The sequence below is a fragment of the Hemicordylus capensis genome, chromosome 4 (assembly GCF_027244095.1).
Source record: "Hemicordylus capensis ecotype Gifberg chromosome 4, rHemCap1.1.pri, whole genome shotgun sequence".
Lineage (NCBI taxonomy): Eukaryota > Metazoa > Chordata > Lepidosauria > Squamata > Cordylidae > Hemicordylus > Hemicordylus capensis.
This window is the reverse complement of record NC_069660.1, coordinates 93,298,221-93,318,895: the sequence shown is the minus strand read 5'-3', so window position 1 is coordinate 93,318,895 and position 20,675 is coordinate 93,298,221. Positions and strand designations below refer to the sequence as shown.

General features: G+C 42.5%; 1 protein-coding gene and 1 long non-coding RNA gene across 6 annotated transcripts in view; one reads left to right on the top strand and one right to left on the bottom strand.

The window, feature by feature from the left end:
* Nucleotides 1-6,405, top strand: part of EPS15 (epidermal growth factor receptor pathway substrate 15) — a 115,630-nt gene extending 109,225 nt beyond the window's left edge. For 3 of the 5 annotated variants that reach the window (XM_053242558.1, XM_053242555.1, XM_053242556.1), the window contains 2 exons: nt 1,590-1,756; nt 4,190-6,405. In XM_053242558.1, coding sequence (XP_053098533.1) covers nt 1,590-1,756; nt 4,190-4,336 — 314 coding nt within the window. In that variant the 3' untranslated portion in view covers nt 4,337-6,405. Of the gene's footprint in view, nt 1-1,589; nt 1,757-4,159 lie in introns of all 5 variants that reach the window. The other 2 variants (XM_053242557.1, XM_053242559.1) reach the window with 2 other exon arrangements.
* Nucleotides 1-20,153, bottom strand: part of LOC128321961 (uncharacterized) — a 28,263-nt gene extending 8,110 nt beyond the window's left edge. Inside the window, exons 1-5 of the long non-coding RNA XR_008305440.1 lie at nt 20,021-20,153; nt 19,577-19,870; nt 18,196-18,279; nt 11,422-14,482; nt 2,326-3,773 (exon numbers count right to left, since the gene is read on the bottom strand). This is a non-coding gene — a long non-coding RNA (uncharacterized LOC128321961). The remainder of the gene's footprint in view (nt 1-2,325; nt 3,774-11,421; nt 14,483-18,195; nt 18,280-19,576; nt 19,871-20,020) is intronic.
* Nucleotides 20,154-20,675: the final 522 nt, after the last annotated feature.

The window sequence follows — 20,675 nt, the reverse complement described above, 5'->3', positions numbered from 1 at the left end:
GCATCACTGGCACCAGCAAGGGGAGAGCCCCATCACTTGTGCAGTTTCCATCTGGAAAGGGAAAGGGTGCTGTTGCCCTTGCCTTGGCGGTTGGTGGGGGGGTGGGGGAATTGGGAAGCATCTCCTCTGAGGAAGCAGATGGAAAGAGGAACCGGCAGAGCCCGAAGCGGTGTACTACATACTCAAGTTTCTCCTCACAACAACCCTGTGAATTAGGTTAGGCTGAGAGAGAAGTGACTGGTCCAGAGTCACCCAGCAAGTCTCATGGCTGAATGGGAATTGGAACTTGGGTCTCTCCAGTCCTAGTCCAGCACTCTAACCACTACACCACGCTGCAGGCAAGGGCAGCTGCAAGCAAGGGCAGGGACACTCCTGCTCTTGTCCAGTGACTTGCTGGGGACAGGAAGGAGCACAAAAATCCCCATTCAGCTGTGAGGCTTGCTGGGTGACTCTGGGTCAGTCACTTCACTCTCAGCCTGACCTACTTCACGGGGTTGTTGTGAGGAAGAACTTGAGTATGTAGTACACTGCTCTGGGCTCCTTGGAGGAAGAGAGGGATATCTATCTATCTATATTATTAATTCACCAAGACGGGCCGTGTGTGGGGACGTAGTAGAAAGGAGGCAATTGGCTGACAGAGGGGGAGAGAGTTCTGGAGCAGCAGGGAGTTTTGCCGTGAAGCAGCAGGGAGCTCGGAGGCTGGGGGCGGCTTCGGGCGCTGGACAGTTGGCTCTAGGGGCTGCGGGCAGCAGGCGGTTGGCTGAGTTGCGCCGTGAAGCGGCAGGGAGCAGGGAGCTCGGAGGCTGTCCGGCGAGCGGGCAACAGTCCCTGGCAGTGGCGGGGGAAGGAAGGACTACAAGACAGAGATAGAAAGACAGAGGACAGAAAGCGCGAGCGAGAGAGCTACGGGGGCGGCAAGAGAGCCGGCGAGAGAGCTGCGGGGGGCGGCGAGAGCGGGTGAGAGAGCTGCGGGGGGCGGCGAGAGCAGGTGAGAGAGCTGCGGGGGGCGGCGAGAGAGTGGGCGAGAGAGTTGCGGGGGTGGGATGCCATAGGCTCAGTGCAAGACCACACAGATGCTCTGTGCAGGGTCAGCTAAGCTGGATGGACCAATGGTCTGACTCAGTGGAAGGCAGCTTCCTATGTTCATATTTTCCATTGGGCTCATTTGCAAGGTGCCTGCCACTTTAAGGAAGCTCAGTGCTGTTTGCTGGACAGGCTTTCCCCAAGCAAACTTCTGCTTGCTTTGCAGTCCACTCTGGTATGCAGGCTCTATGGTTGCTCCAAATAGGCAGCCTTCCACAGCGTTCCGTGGCTTCACACAAGTACTGAGAGAGGGTAGGCAACCTCCCCTGCTTGCTAAACCTGGTTTTAGAGGCGGGGCTGGGAACTGGGTAACTGTCTCTTGACAGAACCCTGTTTGAGAGCTTGCCGAGGTTTCACACGGGAATGCTAACCCCACCTTCAGACCTCAAGCCCTGTTTTTGCTGGTTGTGAGAATAGCTTCAGTGTGTCATAAACACTATTATACACTGGGTAAATATTTGTGCCACTTTCATCATCATCATTCTGAAGTGATTATTTTGATGTAGGAAAAAGACCCAGCAACAAATTGGAGTCGTCAGATTCCTTTAAAATGAATGATCCTTTCCAGCCCTTCTCGGGCTGCAATAGTTCCAAAGAACAGGAAGCTGACCCGTTTGCTCCCACTGGGGTTTGCAAGGAGATGGACACCAGCAATTTTGCTAATTTCAGTGCTGTAAGTAAATGGAATGGGGGCGGGGACATCAAGCTAACTTAAACGAAGATTGTGTAAAATACAGTGAATGTTATTACAAACTGCTGAAGAATAAAGTGAATAAAATGTTCTACACAGCAATGTGACGGTGTGGTACATCCTAGTATTGTTTTTGAGGAGTTGGTAACTGCATACTTGTGGGACAAATGCAGATACAGAATATTGCTAACTGCATGTGAATATATTTAATATAAAATAAATAAGTGTTGACTTTGAAAGTTTCCTGTTCTTTTTACTAAGCTGTAAATTGCATGTTGTACTTGAGGGTTTTAGTATTGGCATGTCAGACTGCAGTGCGGTATTTATTCCCCATGCATAAACTGCCCAGAGACGTAAGTTTTTGGTGGTATAAATAAATTTAATTTTTAGATAGATAGATGCATGTATGCATGCATATGTTAATATCACATTTCGGCAGTTAGAAAATAAATAGCCCAGCCCCTACATTATACTTGTGGCTTCCACTGAAATATTTAATTTCATAAATATAATTGATAGCAAGACAGAAATCTTGTTACTAAGCCACTTACTTGGCAATCAGCCACTTGGCAAATCTCCAGCTGCTCCCTCCACTCCCGGATTAGTCTGGGGAAGGGTACTGGTCCAGGCATCTGATGCAGCAGTAGGCTTTGCAGACAAGGAATGCCTAAGGCCAAGAACAATGACCTGTGGAGAGAGCTTGGGCTGTAGGAGAGGGCTTGTAAGGCCCCCGGGCTTACTTGGGAGATGACCTCAAGGGAACAAATAGCCCTGCCATAGAGTGTTAAAAAGGGGAAGATGTTAATGATTACAGTGTGGCAAGTCCTGCCTGTTGGCTGCCCAGAGGCATCTGGTGGGCCACACTGTATGAAACAGGATGTGGGACTAGATAGGCCTTGGGCCTGATCAAGTAGGGCTGTTCTTATGTTCTTACTATCAACAAAATATTCATTAAAAGCAGCTTCTTAACATTACAACAAAACAGTTTATTTAAATTATGCCATAAAATATTAAGCCATTAATAGACAATTATACAATATACATAATGACTCTTTTGCCTAAACTCAGTTCCCACCTCTTTTTAAATTGTTCTCCAACAAAGCAAATGGATTCACATTATCCTGTCTATTATTGTTTCAGTAATTTCTAAAAAGAGACCACTTGAACACAGGATCATCTGGTTGTCTTCCTTCCATTGTTCTAATTTAATTCATCAGTTTCATTATAATTGGCATATTTTGTTTAATCATTTGTTTCAAGTCAGTGGGTCTTAATTTTTTCCCAATTTCTGCTAATTGACGGCCTTAGTGCTATCAATAAATGAACGACTAATTCCCAATCTGCCATTAAAACAATAATTCTAATATCTCTAAGGAAAACAATTAGTGGGTCTAATGGTAAATTATATCCTGTCATTTCCTCTATGATATAACAAACAAAAATCACCCTTTTGGTCAAGTTGCAAGAGCCCCTGGTGGCGCAGTGGTAAAACTGCCACCCTGTAACCAGAAGGTTACAAGTTCGATCCTGACCAGGGGCTCAAGGTTGACTCAGCCTTCCATCCTTCCGAGGTCGGTAAAATGAGTACCCAGAATGTTGGGGGCAATATGCTAAATCATTGTAAACCGCTTAGAGAGCTCCAGCTATAGAGCGGTGTATAAATGTAAGTGCTATTGCTATTGCTATTGCTAAATCCTATGACTTGAGCATGCTGACCTGCATGCGACATGCTAACCAATATGCTTATACAATTATGATTATGGAATGTGCCTGTGTGTTACACACAGTTTATTATATTTGGCCTTAATAAGTTGAATTGTGTTTAAATTTTGTTACACAATTAATCAGCAGGTTGCAGTGGTGAACTTGGAATCCTTTGGTTGCTTTGTTGCATGGCAGCTGTTTGAAATTCTTTCCTAGAAGAGCTGGACTGTAAGCTGAAGGAGGAAGAACTGTAACATTCTATTTTCCTTCTGTGATGCAGCTGATGATTTTATAGCTTTAAAAAAATATATATATATATCAGGTCATCTGCTTGGATGGTGTTCATAATAGCATATGGGAGTACTAAGTTCTTTATAGAACAGTAATTAGAGTAAATAAAGCACTATGCCAAAATATTCAGTAGTCAAGCTCTTATGATGGTTATGCCTTTGCAAGCTAAATCAATTGCACACTATCAATTTTCCTTCAGTAGTTGGAGCAGAGGAAAACACCCCATCTTTTTGCTCTTAATAAAAAATAATAAAACAATGAACCAGATAAATTTCAGATACAGACATGATATTCCTTTCAAATATAAATGATGCTGCTAATAGTAACTTGAACCAGCTCAATTAAAGGCAGACTCTTGTTTAAAACACTTGCTCTTATATGCTTTTCTAGGTAGGTTAATCCAGGACTTCTCTTTTGCAGTATCCTACTGAAGAAGACATGATTGAATGGGCAAAGAGAGAAAGTGAGAGAGAGGAGAAAGAGCGACTTGCAAGATTAAAACAACAAGAGCAAGAAGATTTGGAACTAGCTATTGCACTTAGTAAATCTGAAATATCAGAAGCATGAAGAATTTGTCATGCATCAACCACTTTGTCTCTTTCCCTGGATAACTAAGCTATGTTTAAAGCTAATCAGAAGTTACATATGAACAGGGAAGTACAAAAAGCTTTAAATTCCTACAAATGTGATTTTTTTTTTAGCAATTTAATATTTTATTGGGTTTTATTTTCTTCATATTCACTAATCTCCTCTTACCACTCTTTAATACAACAAACATAGATTTACCTTTGAAATCTTCTGTGGTATAAATCATTACACCAAAGTAACTTCTTTTAACACAAAAGAGACAGCTCCATACTATTTTAAAATGAGAACACTTGAGGCACAACAGCCCATTTATGAATGCATGTAAGCTCTCGAAGAAAAGGCAATTATATTCCAAACCAAGGTCCTTTCCTACTTTCACTATTATATTCATTTACAGTGTTGAAATTCTACAAAGTGCAGGCATGTAATTATGTACAACAAATGCATCATAGCCCTTTGTCCCTGTACGGATGGCTTGGTCACATATTGCTGATTTCTTCTTCTTCATCTTTTTATAAATAGATTTATTACAAGTCTTAGCTGTTTTATTCAAAAGCACCACTTTTGCCAATTCCTGTACAACCAAATTGTTTTTAGTTCTCCCAGGTGGCCTGTTTATGGATAGCAAAATACATTTTCATCTGTAAGCAAGGCTGGTTGTGCAACCAGCCAAGCTATTGATTTTTTTTTTTTTTTTAAGGCTTGCAAATACTCAGTTAAGTGAAAGATGATATCCTCCCTTCATTGAAATTTTCATATCTGGTTAGAATAGGTATTTGAAAACTTTTGCAACTTTAAAGAGTTGATAGTAATCAATGCTGGGCTTATATGACTTTTTTTTCCTTCCTTTTAATGAAGGAAACCTAATAGAAACTCAGGATTTCAGGTGCAATTATTATGTCAGAAATTCTGAATTGACATTTTGTCTGCTAGGTATAAAAATGCAAACTTAGGGTTTTTACAAGGAGATTAGTAAAATGAGATTTTTTGGCCAAGTTCACTGTTTTCCACTCTGAAGCCCTACTGCTAATTGAGACAATTTGTTCTGTTAAGTACGCAACTAAACTGGCAAGCTGACAGCTGAATTTGAAATAGGGTAGGAAGTAGGCCGCATAAAGATATAGTTTACAACAGTCTATTGCTGTTACGTATAATTTATTGAATGCCAACTGATAGTTGCACCTTAAACTGGAATATCTTTTATGGTTACTAAGTCAAATTAAGATTGAATGTTAATGAAAGTAACTTATTTGCCTATTCTTCATGATGTGCTCTATTCTGCAGAATGATAAACTCATTCTATATTACTCCGTTCTCTCCTACCCTCATGCAGAGTTTGGCTATAGCCTTATAATTTTTTTCAAAACCTGTGGTATTTGTGCCTGAAATAATTTTAAAACTTTTTTGGCTGCAAGGGGTTCCATAGACACCACTGTCCAACTTAAACCTTTCTATTTACCTGTGAATGCTGCTGCAAGAATCTCATGAAGAGGGTAGTTTTCACTCAATTGCTTCTGAATTTTGAGACTTGTTTAAGAAGTTCTCTTTTGCACTGGGAAATCGGCATTTGAAAACATCTACTCAAACAAGTAACCTAGCAAAACCTCTTGCAAGTATTAAGTATACATAATTTATTTACACAAACTTTGTAATAACATTAATCGTGCATATTGTATGTTTTAACTGGACTACATCGATTTCTTACTTTTTGTTAAGTGTATACACAGTGGACCAATACAATATCTGTGTGTGTGTATATAATATATATATATATAAAAATATATAAATATAAATATATTCAAGCTTTCCTGTATAGAATTAAGTTCTGAGTCACTTGATGTTACATTTCATGTTACTGACTGATTACAGAACCTTTACTCGAAGGCTTCTAAATAAACCACTGTTGTGTCAACTTAAATGGCATTACTTGTAAAGTTTTAAAAGACTTTGAAGAACTTGTTCAGGTGGGCTAGCCTCTATTTAAAGACTTTTGTTTAAAAAAATTAAAAATAGCCTGTAATTATGAATAAAACAGTTTAAGTACACAAGACTGGTAACTTTAAAAAACAAAATGTAACATGTATTTTGAGCTGTAACATGTATTTTGGAAATGTGTAGATATACAACATCAAAACAATGAATTCACAACTTTGAACCAAGGTTGTGAATTATGAACTCCTAGCATTTTGTAAATCCAAAGTCTTTTGTGGGTTTTTGTTTTTTGAAAAGTGACTGGACTTTGGATACGGTTGTACATTGTTGTGGTTTGATTTGGACCACACTTATTGGAACGTGCTCCTTGCTGAAATAAGAGCCTCCCCATCTCTTACAACTTTTAAAAAGGCAGTCAAGACACATTTGTTCACCTAGGCTTTTAATTAGATACTGTTTTAATAGTTTGTTGGTTTTTAATATTTTTAAAGTTTTCAAGTTTAAAATTGTTATGTTTTAAACTTTTTACTTGTTTTTATTTTGTTGTAAACCACCCAGAGACCTCCATTTTGGGCGATGTACAAATATATCAAATAATAATAATAATTATTATTATTATTATTAGGGTAACAGCCTCGTTGATAAGATAAGAAATGGTTCCCTGTCATAAGAACAGCCCTGCTGGATCAGACCCAATACCCATCTAGTCCAGCATCCTGTTTCACACAGTGGCCCACCAGATGCCACTGGAAGCCTACAGGCAGGAGTTGAGGGCATGCCCTTTCTCCTGGTGTTACTCCCCTGCAACCGGTACTCAGAGGCATCCAGCCTTTGAGGCTGGAGGTGGCCTATAGTCCTCCAACTAGTAGCCGATGATAGACCTCTCCTCCATGAAGTTATCCAAACCCCTCTTAAAGCCGTCCAGGTTGTTGGTTGTTACTACATCTTGTGGCAGAGAATTCCACAAGTTGATTATGTGTTGTGTGAAATACAGAGCCTGATTGCGGGGATAAGTTATATATTTTAGCAAGGAAGTCCGCAATTTCACATTTGAGTTCTTTGAGGACTCTTGGATGGATGCCATCTGGCCCTGGCAACTTGCTAGTTTTCAGTTTTTCCAGACAGTTTAGAACATCATCTCTAGTCACCTGTATCTGACTCAGTTCTTTAGCCTCCATCCCCAAAATGCCTGGTTCAGGAACAGGTATATGCTCAGTATCCTCTGCCCTGAAGATAGATGCAAAGAACCCATTTAGCTTCTCTGCAACCTCCATATCCTCAATAATCCCTTTCACTCCCTCATTATCTAATGGTCCAACCGCCTCCCTGGCAGGTTTCCTGCATCTGATGTATTTAAAGAAGTTTTGTTATTCCCCTTGATGCTTTTAGCTAAATGTTCCTCAGACTCTCTTTTCGCCTCCCATTTTGTCACCTTGCATTTCTTTTGCCAGAGTTTGTGTTCCTTTCTCTTCTCTTCATTTGGACAGGCCTTCCAATTTCAGAAGGAAGTCTTCTTCCCTTTTATGGCTTCCTTGACGTTACCTGTTAGCCATGCTGGCATCCTCCTGAACTTAGTGGTACCTTTCCTCCTTTTGGTTGTACAATCTAACTGGGCTTCCAGTATTGTGGTTTTGAGTAAACTCCATGCATTCTGGAGCGAAGTGACTCTCCTGGTTTTTCCCTTTCACCATACTCCTCATTTTGGAGAAGTTTCCTCTTCTGAAATTCAAATTGTCTGTGTTAAACTTCCTTGGTGATTCTCTCCCTGCATGTATGCTGAATTTGATTGCACTATGGTCACTGTTCCCTAAAGGGTCGATGACACTGACATCATGCACCAGGTCCTGGGTGCCACTCAGGATTAAGTCCAAGGTTGCCTTCTCTCTGGTTGGTTCCAACACCAACTGTTCTAGGGCACAGTCATTCAGTGTGTCTAGAAATATGACCTCTTTGTCATGACCTGACTGTGAATTTACCCAGTCTATATGTGGGTAATTTAAGTTACCTATTATTACTGCCCTGCCTCTCTTTGAAGCCTCTCCTTGATTTCCTCCTGCAACTCCCAGTCACTGTCCGCATTTTGATCTGGAGAGCGCTAGCACGTCCCCAGTAGCACAATTCCTTTCAGGCGTTGGATTGTCACCCACAAGGTTTCTGTGGAGGACTCCGGTCCACCTAGGTTTTCTACTTTGTTAGATTCTATCCCTTCTTGTAACATACAGAGCTACTCCACCTCCAAGGTGCCCCTCCCTGTCCTTTCTATAGAGTTTATATCCTAGGATAACTGTGTCCAACTGGTTCTCACTGTTCCACCATGTTTCTGTTATGCCCACTGTATCTATTTCTTTGTTAGCAACCAAGCACTCCAGCTCACCCATCTTGGCTCGGAGGCTTCTGTCATTGTCATATAAGCACCTATATTCTGAATCTCTTACCTGGTGTATGCTATCTTTCTTTTGACTCTTTGACCAGCTGGCACAGGCTCCTGTCTGCTCTTTAGGTGGTTCTGCTCTGTCTCCTTTTTTATCTGAATCCTTTGCACCCTCGCACTTTAAAGGATGGCCTTTGCCGAACCTGATACTGCCCAGCTCCTGTCGGCTATTCCCCAGGCGTCATTTTAAAAGCTACTTAGCAACCTTTTTGATTTTAAGCGCCAGCAGTCTGGTTCTATCTTGGTTCAAGTGCAGCCTGTCCCTTTTATACAGGCCTTGCTTTCCCCAAAATGTATCCCAGTGCCTAACAAACCGAAACCCCTCCTCCCATCACCAATGTCTCGTCCATGCTTTGAAACCCCTCAGCTCTGCCTGTCTCACTGTACCTGCACATGGAACAGGTAGCTTTTCTGAGAATGCTGCCTTGGGGTTCCTGGACTTCAGTATGCTATCGATCAGCCTCAATTTGACTTCCACGACCTCCCGACTGCATTTCCCCACATCGTTGGTGCCGACGTGCACCACGACATCTGTCTCCTCTCCAGTACTGCCTAACAGCCTATCTAGACACTGCGTGATGTCCGCAGCCTTTGCACCAGGCAGGCAAGTCACCATGCGATCAACACGCGGGTCACAAACCCATCTCTCTATACCTCTGATGATTGAATTGAATTGCACACTACAAGGAGGCCCCCACCCCCCGGAGGAGTATCCACTGTGCGAAAGGATATGGGCTCATCGTCACAGAAGGGGTCCCTTCTAAAGGAGCATTTCCTCAGACCAATGCCCTCCTTCCCCAAGACCTTCATTCTCCCTGACAGCAGAGGAGCTGTCAACCCTGGAGTGGGATGCCTCTACCATGTCCCTGATGTCCGCATGCATCTCTGTCTCTCTGAGCTTCTCCAGATCCACCACCCCAGTCTCGAGGGAACGAACTTGTTCCATGAGAGCCAGGAGCTCCTTGCACCAAGCACACACCCATGACTTCTGCCTACAGAGCAAATAGTCATACATGCAACACTCTGTGCAATACACTGGTAAGTGTCCCCTCTCCTGCTGGCTTTCTATCTTCATACTGGTTTTGTTGGCTGTTTACAGTATTTATTATTTATTTATTTAACACATTTTTATACTGCCCAAAACACCTTCTCTGGGCTGTTTACAAGACAATAAAAACAACCAATAAACAGATTAACACATTTCAACAACAAAAAATTGATATGTTAAAACTATTAAAACACAATTAAAACAATATCTAATTAAAAGCCTGGGTGAAGAAATGCATCTTGACTGCCTTTTTAAAAGTAAGAGATGAGGAGGGTCTTATTTCAGCAGGAAGTGTGTTTCAAAGCCTCGGGGCAGCAATGGAAAAGGTCCGTCCCTGAGTAGCCACCATACGAGCCGGTGGCAACTGCTGACTAACCTCTCCAGATAATATCAATGGGCGGTGTGTTTCATAGTGAAGAAGGCGTTGTCTTAAATACCCAGGGCCTAAGCTGTTTAGGGCTTTATAGGTTATAACCAAAACCTTGTACTTTTCCGTGTACTTATCGGTTATAACCTTGTACTTATCGGCAGCCAGTGTAGATCTTTTAAGATAGGAGTGATATGGTCTCTCCGAGCTGACCCAGAGACCAACTTGGGTGCCGCATTCTTGACCAACTGCAGTTTCCGGACTACGTACAATGGCAGCCCCACATAGAGCGCATTGCAGTAGTGAAGTTTGGAGGTGACCAGCAGATATACTACTGTTCTGAGGTCATTTATCTCAAGAAGTGGACGCAGCTGGCGTATCAGCCGAAGCTGATAAAAGGCACCTCTGACCACTGCCTCAACCTGGGAGACCAGGGAGAATTTTGTGTCCAGAAGCACCCCCAGACTGCGTACCTGTTCCTTCTGGGGAAGTATGACCCCATCAAGAACAGGCAGATCAAAATAATCTCCCGGGTTCTAACCCTGCACAAATAAGTATCTCCGTCTTATCTGGATTCAGCCTCAACCTGTTACCTCTCATCCAGCCTATCACTGCCTCCAGGCAGGCATTTAGGGAGGTTATGCCGCTTTCTGGTGATGTTGACATGGAGAAATAGATTTGGGTGTCATCCACATACTGATAACACTGTGCAGCAAATCTCCTTATGATCTCTCCCAGCAGTTTCATGTAGATGTTAAACAACATCGGAGACAATACAGAGCCCTGAGGGACATCATACCGAAGTTAGAGATAGTTTATTGGAAGGATAGGTCTCAGCTGTAATGGTCAGCTATTTAATTGTCCTAACAGCCTTTCTCAAGAATATGAGGGAGGGATCTGTACTTACCTTCTCTTCTCTACCGGGCTCCTTGTGATAACAGGGGCTTGGTCCAGGCTTCTCTGCACACTTCCCACTAAACTCCTGCAAAACTCCAACATCCTGTTTGCTGTTCTCTTGGGCCTTCACCTCTTATGTAGAGATTAGGCTTCAAACTGAGACACAGGATGTGTCTCAAAGGAATGTGGGGCCTCCCACAGCCCTAGATCACTCCACCTCCTCCAGGCAGGGACAAACAAAAACACAGGAGTTTGCTAGCCCTTGCAAATCACACAGACTAGGACTTCTCTCTTAAAGAGAAACTATCCCCTGAAAATCTTCCCTTCTTCTGTTAGTTAGTTTGAAGGAGGGGAAGGCTAGATGTTATTGATTAGAAAAGCTTGCTCACCTCGTGAAGCTGCTCCTGCTCTTCCCAGAGTAGGCTTCAAGCTGGGGTGAAGAAGCAACACAGTAAGAGCAAGCATCCCAGGTTTGGAGAGCTGGAGAGGGAGAGCAAGAGGACTTTTTACTTGCATGGACCTCACTAGAGAGCCTTCTCAAAATATTACACTTATGACAGCCACAGACCACATTATGAATATATGCATTGTGGGAAGAACCCAGGTCTGCGCTATATCACCTTGGGCACAGTTATTTGGGACCTGAAAAGAGGGACAGGGCTTACCACTACAGTCATAGCCCAAGGTGCCATAGGTCCAAATACAGCTGGGAGGAGAGGTGGTCTTGTGGCAACAAGTATGGGTTGTCCCTTTTGCTGGGCAGGCTCACCCTGGTTTGCATGTGAATGGTCACTACTTGTGTTAATATAACACTTTATTTCCCACTCTCCTTCCTTTAATAGGAAAATAAGACACCCAAACCTGAGACAAAACAGAAAGGGTTTACTAAAAAAACAGCCAGTCACATAGCATGGAGTGCTACCACAACCAGTCAAGGCTGTGCCAGATACAAAGGCTGATGCCCCATGGGGTTTTTTATCTGCCTCAGACTCTGAGGATGATGTTGTGTCCTGTGTAAACAAGGACCCAGACCAATCCTCAGCTGATTATCTGGATGCAGATAAGAACCAGTCCCCTCCTGAGGATTATAGAACACACTCTGAACAGGTCCAGCATATGGTGTCAGCCTTGGGCTTAGAGACACAGCAAATATAAGACTGCAGGTCCTGTGTTTGACCTTATTCAGGCTGCATCTGCAGGACCACTACCCTTACCACTTTTGAATCTTCTCAACTTCAAAGAAATTAGAAAAACCTCTATAGAGTACGCCAAAGTGATGTGCCCTACCTGTTTTTGCATCCCAAACCTAACTCAGTATTTGGGTTGAATCTTCTCAGCAAGGGGCGAAACAGAAGTTATGATCTGCACCATCAGATCACGATTGGAAAAAACTAGATTTGTTTGGTAAATGGATATATGCCAGAGCAAGCCTTCAAGTACACATATCAAACTATTAGGGGTGTATGGCTAAGTATACCCATTTTCTCTTTTAAAAACTTGAACCTTTCATCTGACAGTTTCAACAGGACCAAAAGGATGCAGCGATGACCTTTTTATCTGTAGGCTTACAGACCAACAAGCAACAACGGCACTCTGCATGCCACAAGGCAGACTGTGGTTCTAGGGCAATGGCGGCAACAGTGGCACTATGAAAACACACGTGGCCATATCAGCAAAGTCCAGTTAAGCAATACCCTTGACCCAACACTCTCAACAAAGATCATCCTACCAACCATTCCGCCATCATGATCTCAGAAGGAACAGGTATTAACCTTACAGTTCCTTTTGCAAGTCAACTACACCATCACAGAAAACCACTCCTAAGTCCAAGCCAGCCTATGATAAAAGGGCCTTACACAATGACTGGCTCAAGATTCCTCCCTTTCGCAGAAGCATGGTGAGCAATTACTACGGACCAGTGGGTGATTACTATAATTTGATTGGGATTTACAGTAGAGTTCCATACACTTCCACCCTTTGGGGGAACACGTTGTACACAATCTACCCTGTCCTACAACAGGGAAGTTTGATCCCTTATCAAGAAAGGCGCCTTTCAACCAGTGTGCACCAACACAGCCAGGGGTTTTTACTCAAGGTACTTTGTGCTCCCAAGATGAGATGAAGGCCTGAGGCCCATTCTAGATTTTCATGGCTTCAACAGTTTTATTTGCTTTCATCGGTCCCATATGACAAGTCTCACCCAGATCTTACAGCTTCTGTTTTCACAGTGACTGGTTTGTGGTAATAGACTTTAAAGACACCTATTTTCATATTTCTATTTGGCCACACTATAGACAGTACCTACGCTTCTGCAGTGGGAAGAGAACTTACCAATACAAGGTATTGGTCTGTCCCTTTGGTTTGTCCACTGAAGCTAGAGTCCTTCCCAGTGGATGGCAGTGATGGTTGCACACTACTGCCAACAGGTCATCTCTGTCTATACCTTTTTTAGACAACTGGCCCTTAGTGGCCAGAACCAAAGAGAAGTTGCATCAACATATCCATCCCATGTTGACCCTTCTAGGCAAGCTAGGATTATGCGTGAACTGGGAGAAGTCAACATTTGCTCCCTAAAGGACCATAGAGTTTTGGGGCACCATTCTAGATTCCCAGGAGATTCTTGCATCCTTGCCTTCCTTCAGGATAGCAGATATCAGGGTCATGGCCCACAAGATCTTAACATCACACACTCATCCAGTGCAGTCCATACAAAAGATGCTGAGGTTCATGGCATCCACTACCAGCATCCTATCTCTAGCACACCTTCAGATGAAATGGCCACTGCTAACAGGCCATTCGGTGCAGGCTATGACAGACAGTGTGACCACCATGTCATATCTGAACCATGAGGGGGGCACACACTTTCCAGCATTGTCACACCTAGCCATCAGTATCTGGATGTGGTACCTCCATCATCAGATCTGGCCTTCTGCAGTACACATTGCAAGGAAGGGAAATATATGGGCAGACTCCTTTAGTCAGACACAACAAATATCCCACAAACGGACATTGGACCACGCAGTGGTGCAGGGCGTCTTCAACAGATGGGATCATCCACATGTAGACATTTTTGCCACTGAGGAAAACAAACAATGCACACAGTTCTGCAGCGGAGCAGTCCAAGGATGCAACTCCTTGGGAGATGTGCTTCTGTCTTGGAGCAAGGAACTGCTATACATGTTTTCTCCACTACCACTCATACTAACAGTTCTACACAAGATCAGAGAGGAAGCAGATTGCATCTTCATCACTCCCTGGTGGCCTTAACAAGCCTGGTTCTCCACTCTGCTAGCCATGACCAAAGGTTAGGCATCTGCCTCTACCCAACCATCCCAACTTATCTTGCCAGAGAGCAAGGATCAGTACTGCATCCAGACGTGAAGAATCTTCATTTCATGGCTTGGAAGATCACCTGCCAGTGATCTGAGACCAGGAGGTCCTGGGTGTCATCTTCGCAGGGAACAGATAAGAAATATACTACTGTATGTGTGGAACATAAAGGTAAAGGTAAAATGTTCTGTCAAGTCGATTTCGACTCCTGGCGCCACAGAGCCCTGTGGTTTTCTTTGGTAACAAGAGGGGTTATTGTGTGAATAATTCACACATAATTTATAATGAGTTATAATGTGTGAATAATTCATATATGGATACAGATCTGTACATGCATACACTACACATACTATTTGCATTGAACATAACATGAATAGGATTTTCAGGGTGATTGAATGTCATACAAAACTATCCTACATAAGTTAGGAGAGTCCAGGTAATGGGCAGGGTTATAATGTGAGCACTAAGAACAGAAAAACTAAATGGGGTTAAGATTTTGGGAAAGCTATGTAAGGGTGAGTTCTTTATTGTATCTATTGCTCAGTTTTCCTCCAGGAGGCTTTTACCACACAGGGCTTCCATGCCGAATCTCATTCGGGAGAGACTGTTTGCATTCACACACCAGCCAGACTTACCCTAAGGTCCCTTCAAGATCTTTGCACCCACTCTACACATGTCAGGCTTTTTCTTGCGAATGCTAGCTTATCTCGAGGTATTTCCGCATTTTAAAAATGCTGGTTTTAAGTTACTTTTTCTGGGGGGGAAAGTGGTGTAAATAGGGAAAGGCACTGAGTAGAATCATTAGCATGATAAGAAGGATGCTCACGTAACAAATGCAGATGAAGCTCTTCAGTACTCTCTCTCTCTCTCCCCACCCCCCACCACTGGCTAGAAGGAAAGCGTGAACTTGCATCAAAAGTAAACCGGGGGGGGGGGGGCTGCTTCCCTCAATGCTGCAAGTGTACTTCGAAGTGGCTTCACTCAACATTTACCCCGCAGCATGAAGCCATGTGCGAATAACTCCCAGGTACAGCATTGCTTTTAAAGATAGATCACTTTAAAAGGCAGATGGGGAAAGAAGAAAAGCAATGTATAAATTTAATTAAAAATGTCTTCAATGAAGTGACAGTAGTCTCACAGATTTTGTTGTGGTGTCCTTAAGATTAATGTCCTGACACCCATATCTTTGCATAGTTAATTTCTATTGTGATTGTGAAATTGGAAAGTTAGTTATTTTAGAACACATCACTAAGCATGCAGACTCAGAATAGAACAGGGGACCAGTGATTGGCATTCCTATTAATACTTCACAATATTTTGCAAAGGAGATTTTTGCTGTTTCACTCCCTGTGCCCCATATCTCCTGAAATACGTCAAGAGGATTGGGAGATGTTTAGGAACAAATTTGTGGAGGTACAGTGACGGGGTCGGTAAAAACCACCCCACCCTCCATGCAAATAGAACTTCTTTCATTCCATACTGGCTGAAATCTCACCCAGTGTAGAATGCATATCAATGTGTTAGTGGGAACAACAATTAATGCTGGTACTTTGCCCCAAATTCCTTTTCGTGTTGTTGCAACTGAATACTTTAGTGGGTGTTCAGAACATTCCCCATTTGGCTCAGAGTAACCAGCACTAATTCCAATATATGCATGTGTTGCAGTGTAGCCTCAAGATTATTTTGTGAATAGCCCAGAACAACTTTTGTTCTGTTTTCTATAACAGACTTGAAGAACTGTTAAGAAGCTAGGAAGCTAGCAAAGGATTGCAAGGCTTTGCAAGGAGTTCCATGTTAGGAGTATATATCTACTGGACAGAAGCTGTGTGTGCTCTGCATAGTGAGCTTGTGACTCATTCTCTTAAGGTCAAAGTGGTTTATGTGGAGAAGCTCAGAGTTATGCAGGCAAAATATTAGGGGCACAGTTGAGCCCTACTAACCTGCTCAGCAAAGAATGAGACTCTGGCTTGAAGAGGAGAATGATCCCTTAAAGGAGGGTCCATACATTAAAATGCCCACACACTGAACAAATAAAGTTGAAGTGTGTATGGGTTTTTGTTTTTTTTTTGTTGTTTATAAAGAGGTTTATTAAAGTATGCATGGTGCAGAGAAAGTGGAGAGAGCTTGCACTCTCTGGAAGTCAAGGTCATCCAGTTAAACTGTTTGGCAATAGGTTCAGGCCAGATGACGACAAAGAATTTTGATGAAGTATAAAACTACAAAATAATTATGTAATTAACTTGTGGAATTTGCTGCCACAAGATATGGTAGTTGCCACTAGCTTTTGTGGCTTTAAGGAGGTTTCTTCTTCTTCAAGGCATGAAAAATAACTAACAAAGCTTCCTTGCTGCATCTTGGACAGAACTTCCTAGTCCATGACTAAGATCAACTCTTACTCTTTCCATGTTTTGCAGTAGGCTTTGGGCACTTGTTTCTTGGATAGAAATTCCATATACCACATGGCAAACTATTTTGTAAACTGATGGGAGTTTCAAAAGCAATTTGTGAGATAGTATTGGGGACAGGGGGGACTTGTTGATCAATTTTTTTAAAGGTGACACCCACACTGGACTTGTGTGAACTCTTAATGTTGCCTATAGCATCCCTGACAGATGTGTGGGATCTCTTAGCGGTGTTGGATACCATTGATCACAGTATCCTTCTGGCACCTTGCTGGGATGGGGACCAGAAGCTCTGTTTCACATGGTGCCAGTCCTTCTTGGCAAGCAGGTCTCAGAAGGTGGTGCTGGGGAGACTTCTGTTTTATTATTTATTTATTTATTAGATTTTTTTTTCCCCTATACCGCCCTTCCAAAAATGGCTCAGGGTGGTTTACACAGAGAAATAATACATAAACAAGATGGATCCCTGTCCCCAAAGGGCTCACAACCTAAAAAGAAACATAAGATAGACACCAGCAACAGTCACTGGAGGTACTGTGCTGGGGTTGGATAGGGCCAGTTACTCTCCCCCACCTAAATAAAGAGAATCACCGCATTAAAGGTGCCTCTTTGCCAGGTTAGCAGAACCTCCCCCGTCCTATATGTGCAGTTTGGTATTTCAGAATGGTTCCTCTGAAAATCTGTTTATGTTCTTCTATTGTTTTATTTTTACTGGCGCTAAAGGATGAATTGAATGCTGGGTTAAAGTACCCAATGCTGACACTCAGACCCCAGGAAAGGTGCTCTGGCCAAGGTGCAGTGGCCATGGAATTTGGAATCCACTAAGGAGTGTGTAATAGTATCTTTCTAGTTATTTTAACTAATAAGCAGCCTTGAACTAGTTGAAAAGGCAGGATAATATATTCTGGCCCATATCCTTCTACAAATTAATTTTCTCTATCTCCTCTCCTATTATTTAATATTCATTGTTTCATCCATCTTACATATTACTTCCTGCTTTTACCACCTTTATCTTCTCCTTTCTGCACTTGATGTCTATTTCTTTTCTGAAAACCTTGGTCACTAATCTCAAATATATTGTCCTGTCACTAATCACTTATTAAATGATCAGTTTTAAATTGCCAAGAAAGCTGAAACCTAAGGACAGTTTTAAATGTACTATGTGAAATACTACTACAATGACTACATATACACTACTAGGAATATTTAAATACCTCTCTTCAACCAAATTTCTCAAGCACTTTACATAGAAAAATAAAGTGATACATAAATAAGATGGTCCCCTGTCCCCATAGGGCTCACAATCTAAAAATAAACATAAGGCAGATACCAGCAACAGCCAGTAGAGGGATGCTGTGCTGGTGCTGGACGGGGCCAGTTGCCCTATAAGAGAATAATAATATAATAATATATATAATATAAGAGATTCACCACTTTAAAAGATGTCTCTTTGCTCAGTTAGCAGGGATTATGCAAGGAATGCAGATAATGGTGCAGCTTTCTCCCTTGGTGGCACTGTTAAAAACAAAGTACCAGAGATAACAGGGGAATTAATCAAAACATGTCAATGTGCAAAACGAAGAGCAACCTAAAGTTAACAGATTTGACCGTATGTGCCACAGCATTATACTTCAGTCATGGCCAATATAGAGCAGCTGGGTTTGGTCTAGGGGATAAGAGCATATTGCAGTTGGCGGGAAAGCCTCAGTACAAATCTCTGCTCAGCAATTAACTAGCAGAAAAATTGTAGGTAAGTCATCATTTCACTGCCTCAAACTTTGGTAGTGTGGGTATAATACCAGGCCTACTTTACAGGGTTGATGCAAAGATCACTGAGTTAGTGTCCTACAAAGCATTCTAAGCATTCAGAGGAGGAAATGTTATATGAATAGTGACTGGCATACTCAAAGTAGTCCCACTGAAACTGAAAGGACATTAGGCATTGCCTAATTTCACATTTTAGTTTCAAGGGGACTACTTAATGGTGCAGCGGGGAAGTAACTTGCCTAGGGAGCAAGAGGATGCTGGTTTGAATCCCTGCTGGTATGCTTCCACATGGCTCTGTGGTTGCCAAGAGTCAACACCGACTCAGTGGCACAAATTTAACTTTGGGTAAATTTCCTCTTGTAAGCCACTACATACTTTTTGGTTATATATTTTGAAGAGATTGTGTAAAATAAAGTCATACTTCCCAATTACCTACGGATACCAAACTTTGCATGAACAATCCTCTCACTGAAATCAGTTGAATGCAACACCTTTTGCACTGGAATGTGTGGGGTGAAAGGTCTAATTTTTAAAATATATTTTAGAATAAACTCTGAATACTCATTTTAGTGCAACTAAATTCAAAATGACATCATGCCCAAGAGATCTTCCTCAGATTCAAATTTACTATGTATGGTAACTATTCAATAAAATAGTGTTTGAAGTTGGGATTCTACACATCTTTAATGGTTTACTTTCTTTTTGCAATCACATGAATACATTCTATTGCATATATTTAATTTATTGAGCTTTCCTATAAATGTATTCTACATAAAATGACTTTGCCTGCTTAAGAATGGGCCTCAGCTGCTAGTAATCTAATATTTCTTCCCTTATGCTTCTGGAATTGTCTAAACACTTAACATTCTTTTTGAATTTCTGCCCAACCAGCTCTCCAGTTCTAATCGACTGAAATCATGTGGAGTTTTGCTCATATTGAACCTGGCCTCAAAAAATTGTGTATACAACACTACGGTCTCCATCCAACTCATTGATACATGTATTTAACCGTTCTTAACAGAAGTGAACGTATTTAATCTCTCACTAGAAAATTCTTTAATCTCTTCCTACAAACTCATTTTCTTCTCCCCGTTTCAAGCCTGGCTGGCTCCTGGATAGACTGATACAGAATCGCTGAAACGCCTCCTTTGCAAAATATAAATGACGGTCCCAACATAAAGAAGTTCAGAAAACGCTCTTGCATCTATTAGGCAAAAATAGGCTTGAGATACTCGGTTATTTCGTTCTGCTTCGTCGTTAGTTCAAACCGTGAAATTTCCCCGGAGTTTGCCAGACGGTCAGGGCTGAGGCGTAGGGTTGGTTTCCTTTACTAAAAAGACTAAGGAAATACACGGTGGCTTTTAAGACCCAGAGGCGGCGATCGCTGCTTCTGAAGTCTGGCAAGGATCATCAGAAACAGCAGCAGCTGGTAACCTGTAGGAGTAGCTTCTTCAATGGCAGGAGGAGCCCAGCCCTGCGGAAAGCTTACCGTGAAGTCTCCCAGTTACCCTGTTCTTGGATGACGAGTGCTCTGCTGGTGAGCTCGAGGGAAGCAACGGTATTTCGGGAAACCCTTGAAGCGCAGTGCTGACCGTTCTCCTTGCTGTTGCTCCCATGGATGCATCCCGTGCACGGAGAACAAACAGCAAGAAAAACAACTCACCAAGCTGGTGGTAATCGGGGGGTGGGGGCGGATCGGATGGTTCTATTTTCAATTAAGATTGGTTACTGCTTCTTTCCTGGCAGGTTCTTCCAGCTGCATGATAGACAGATATTCAACTAGTAAAGTTTTTCTTGGCACAAGGAAGTAGAGAAGCACCTACTGAATGTTTGCATGTTACTCCTGCAGCTCTTTTTAAAAGAGGTTAACCAGGCAGCCGAACTGATATCTTTAACTTTGCTTTGGGCTAGCTAAAAGAGGATGCTGCTTCCCCGGGGATGTGGGCCTGGAGGTCTTCTCTTGGTCTAGAAATGGGGCGGGGGGGGGGCGGAATAACCCAAGAACTGAGCCTCTATATTCTTCAATGGGCACAGAGCAAAGGAGAACCAGGCAGCCTTCTGTGACAGAGGACTATGAGGGAAATCAATGATATGTTGTTGTTGTTTATTTACATTTTATATCCCGCTCTTCCTCCAAGGAGCCC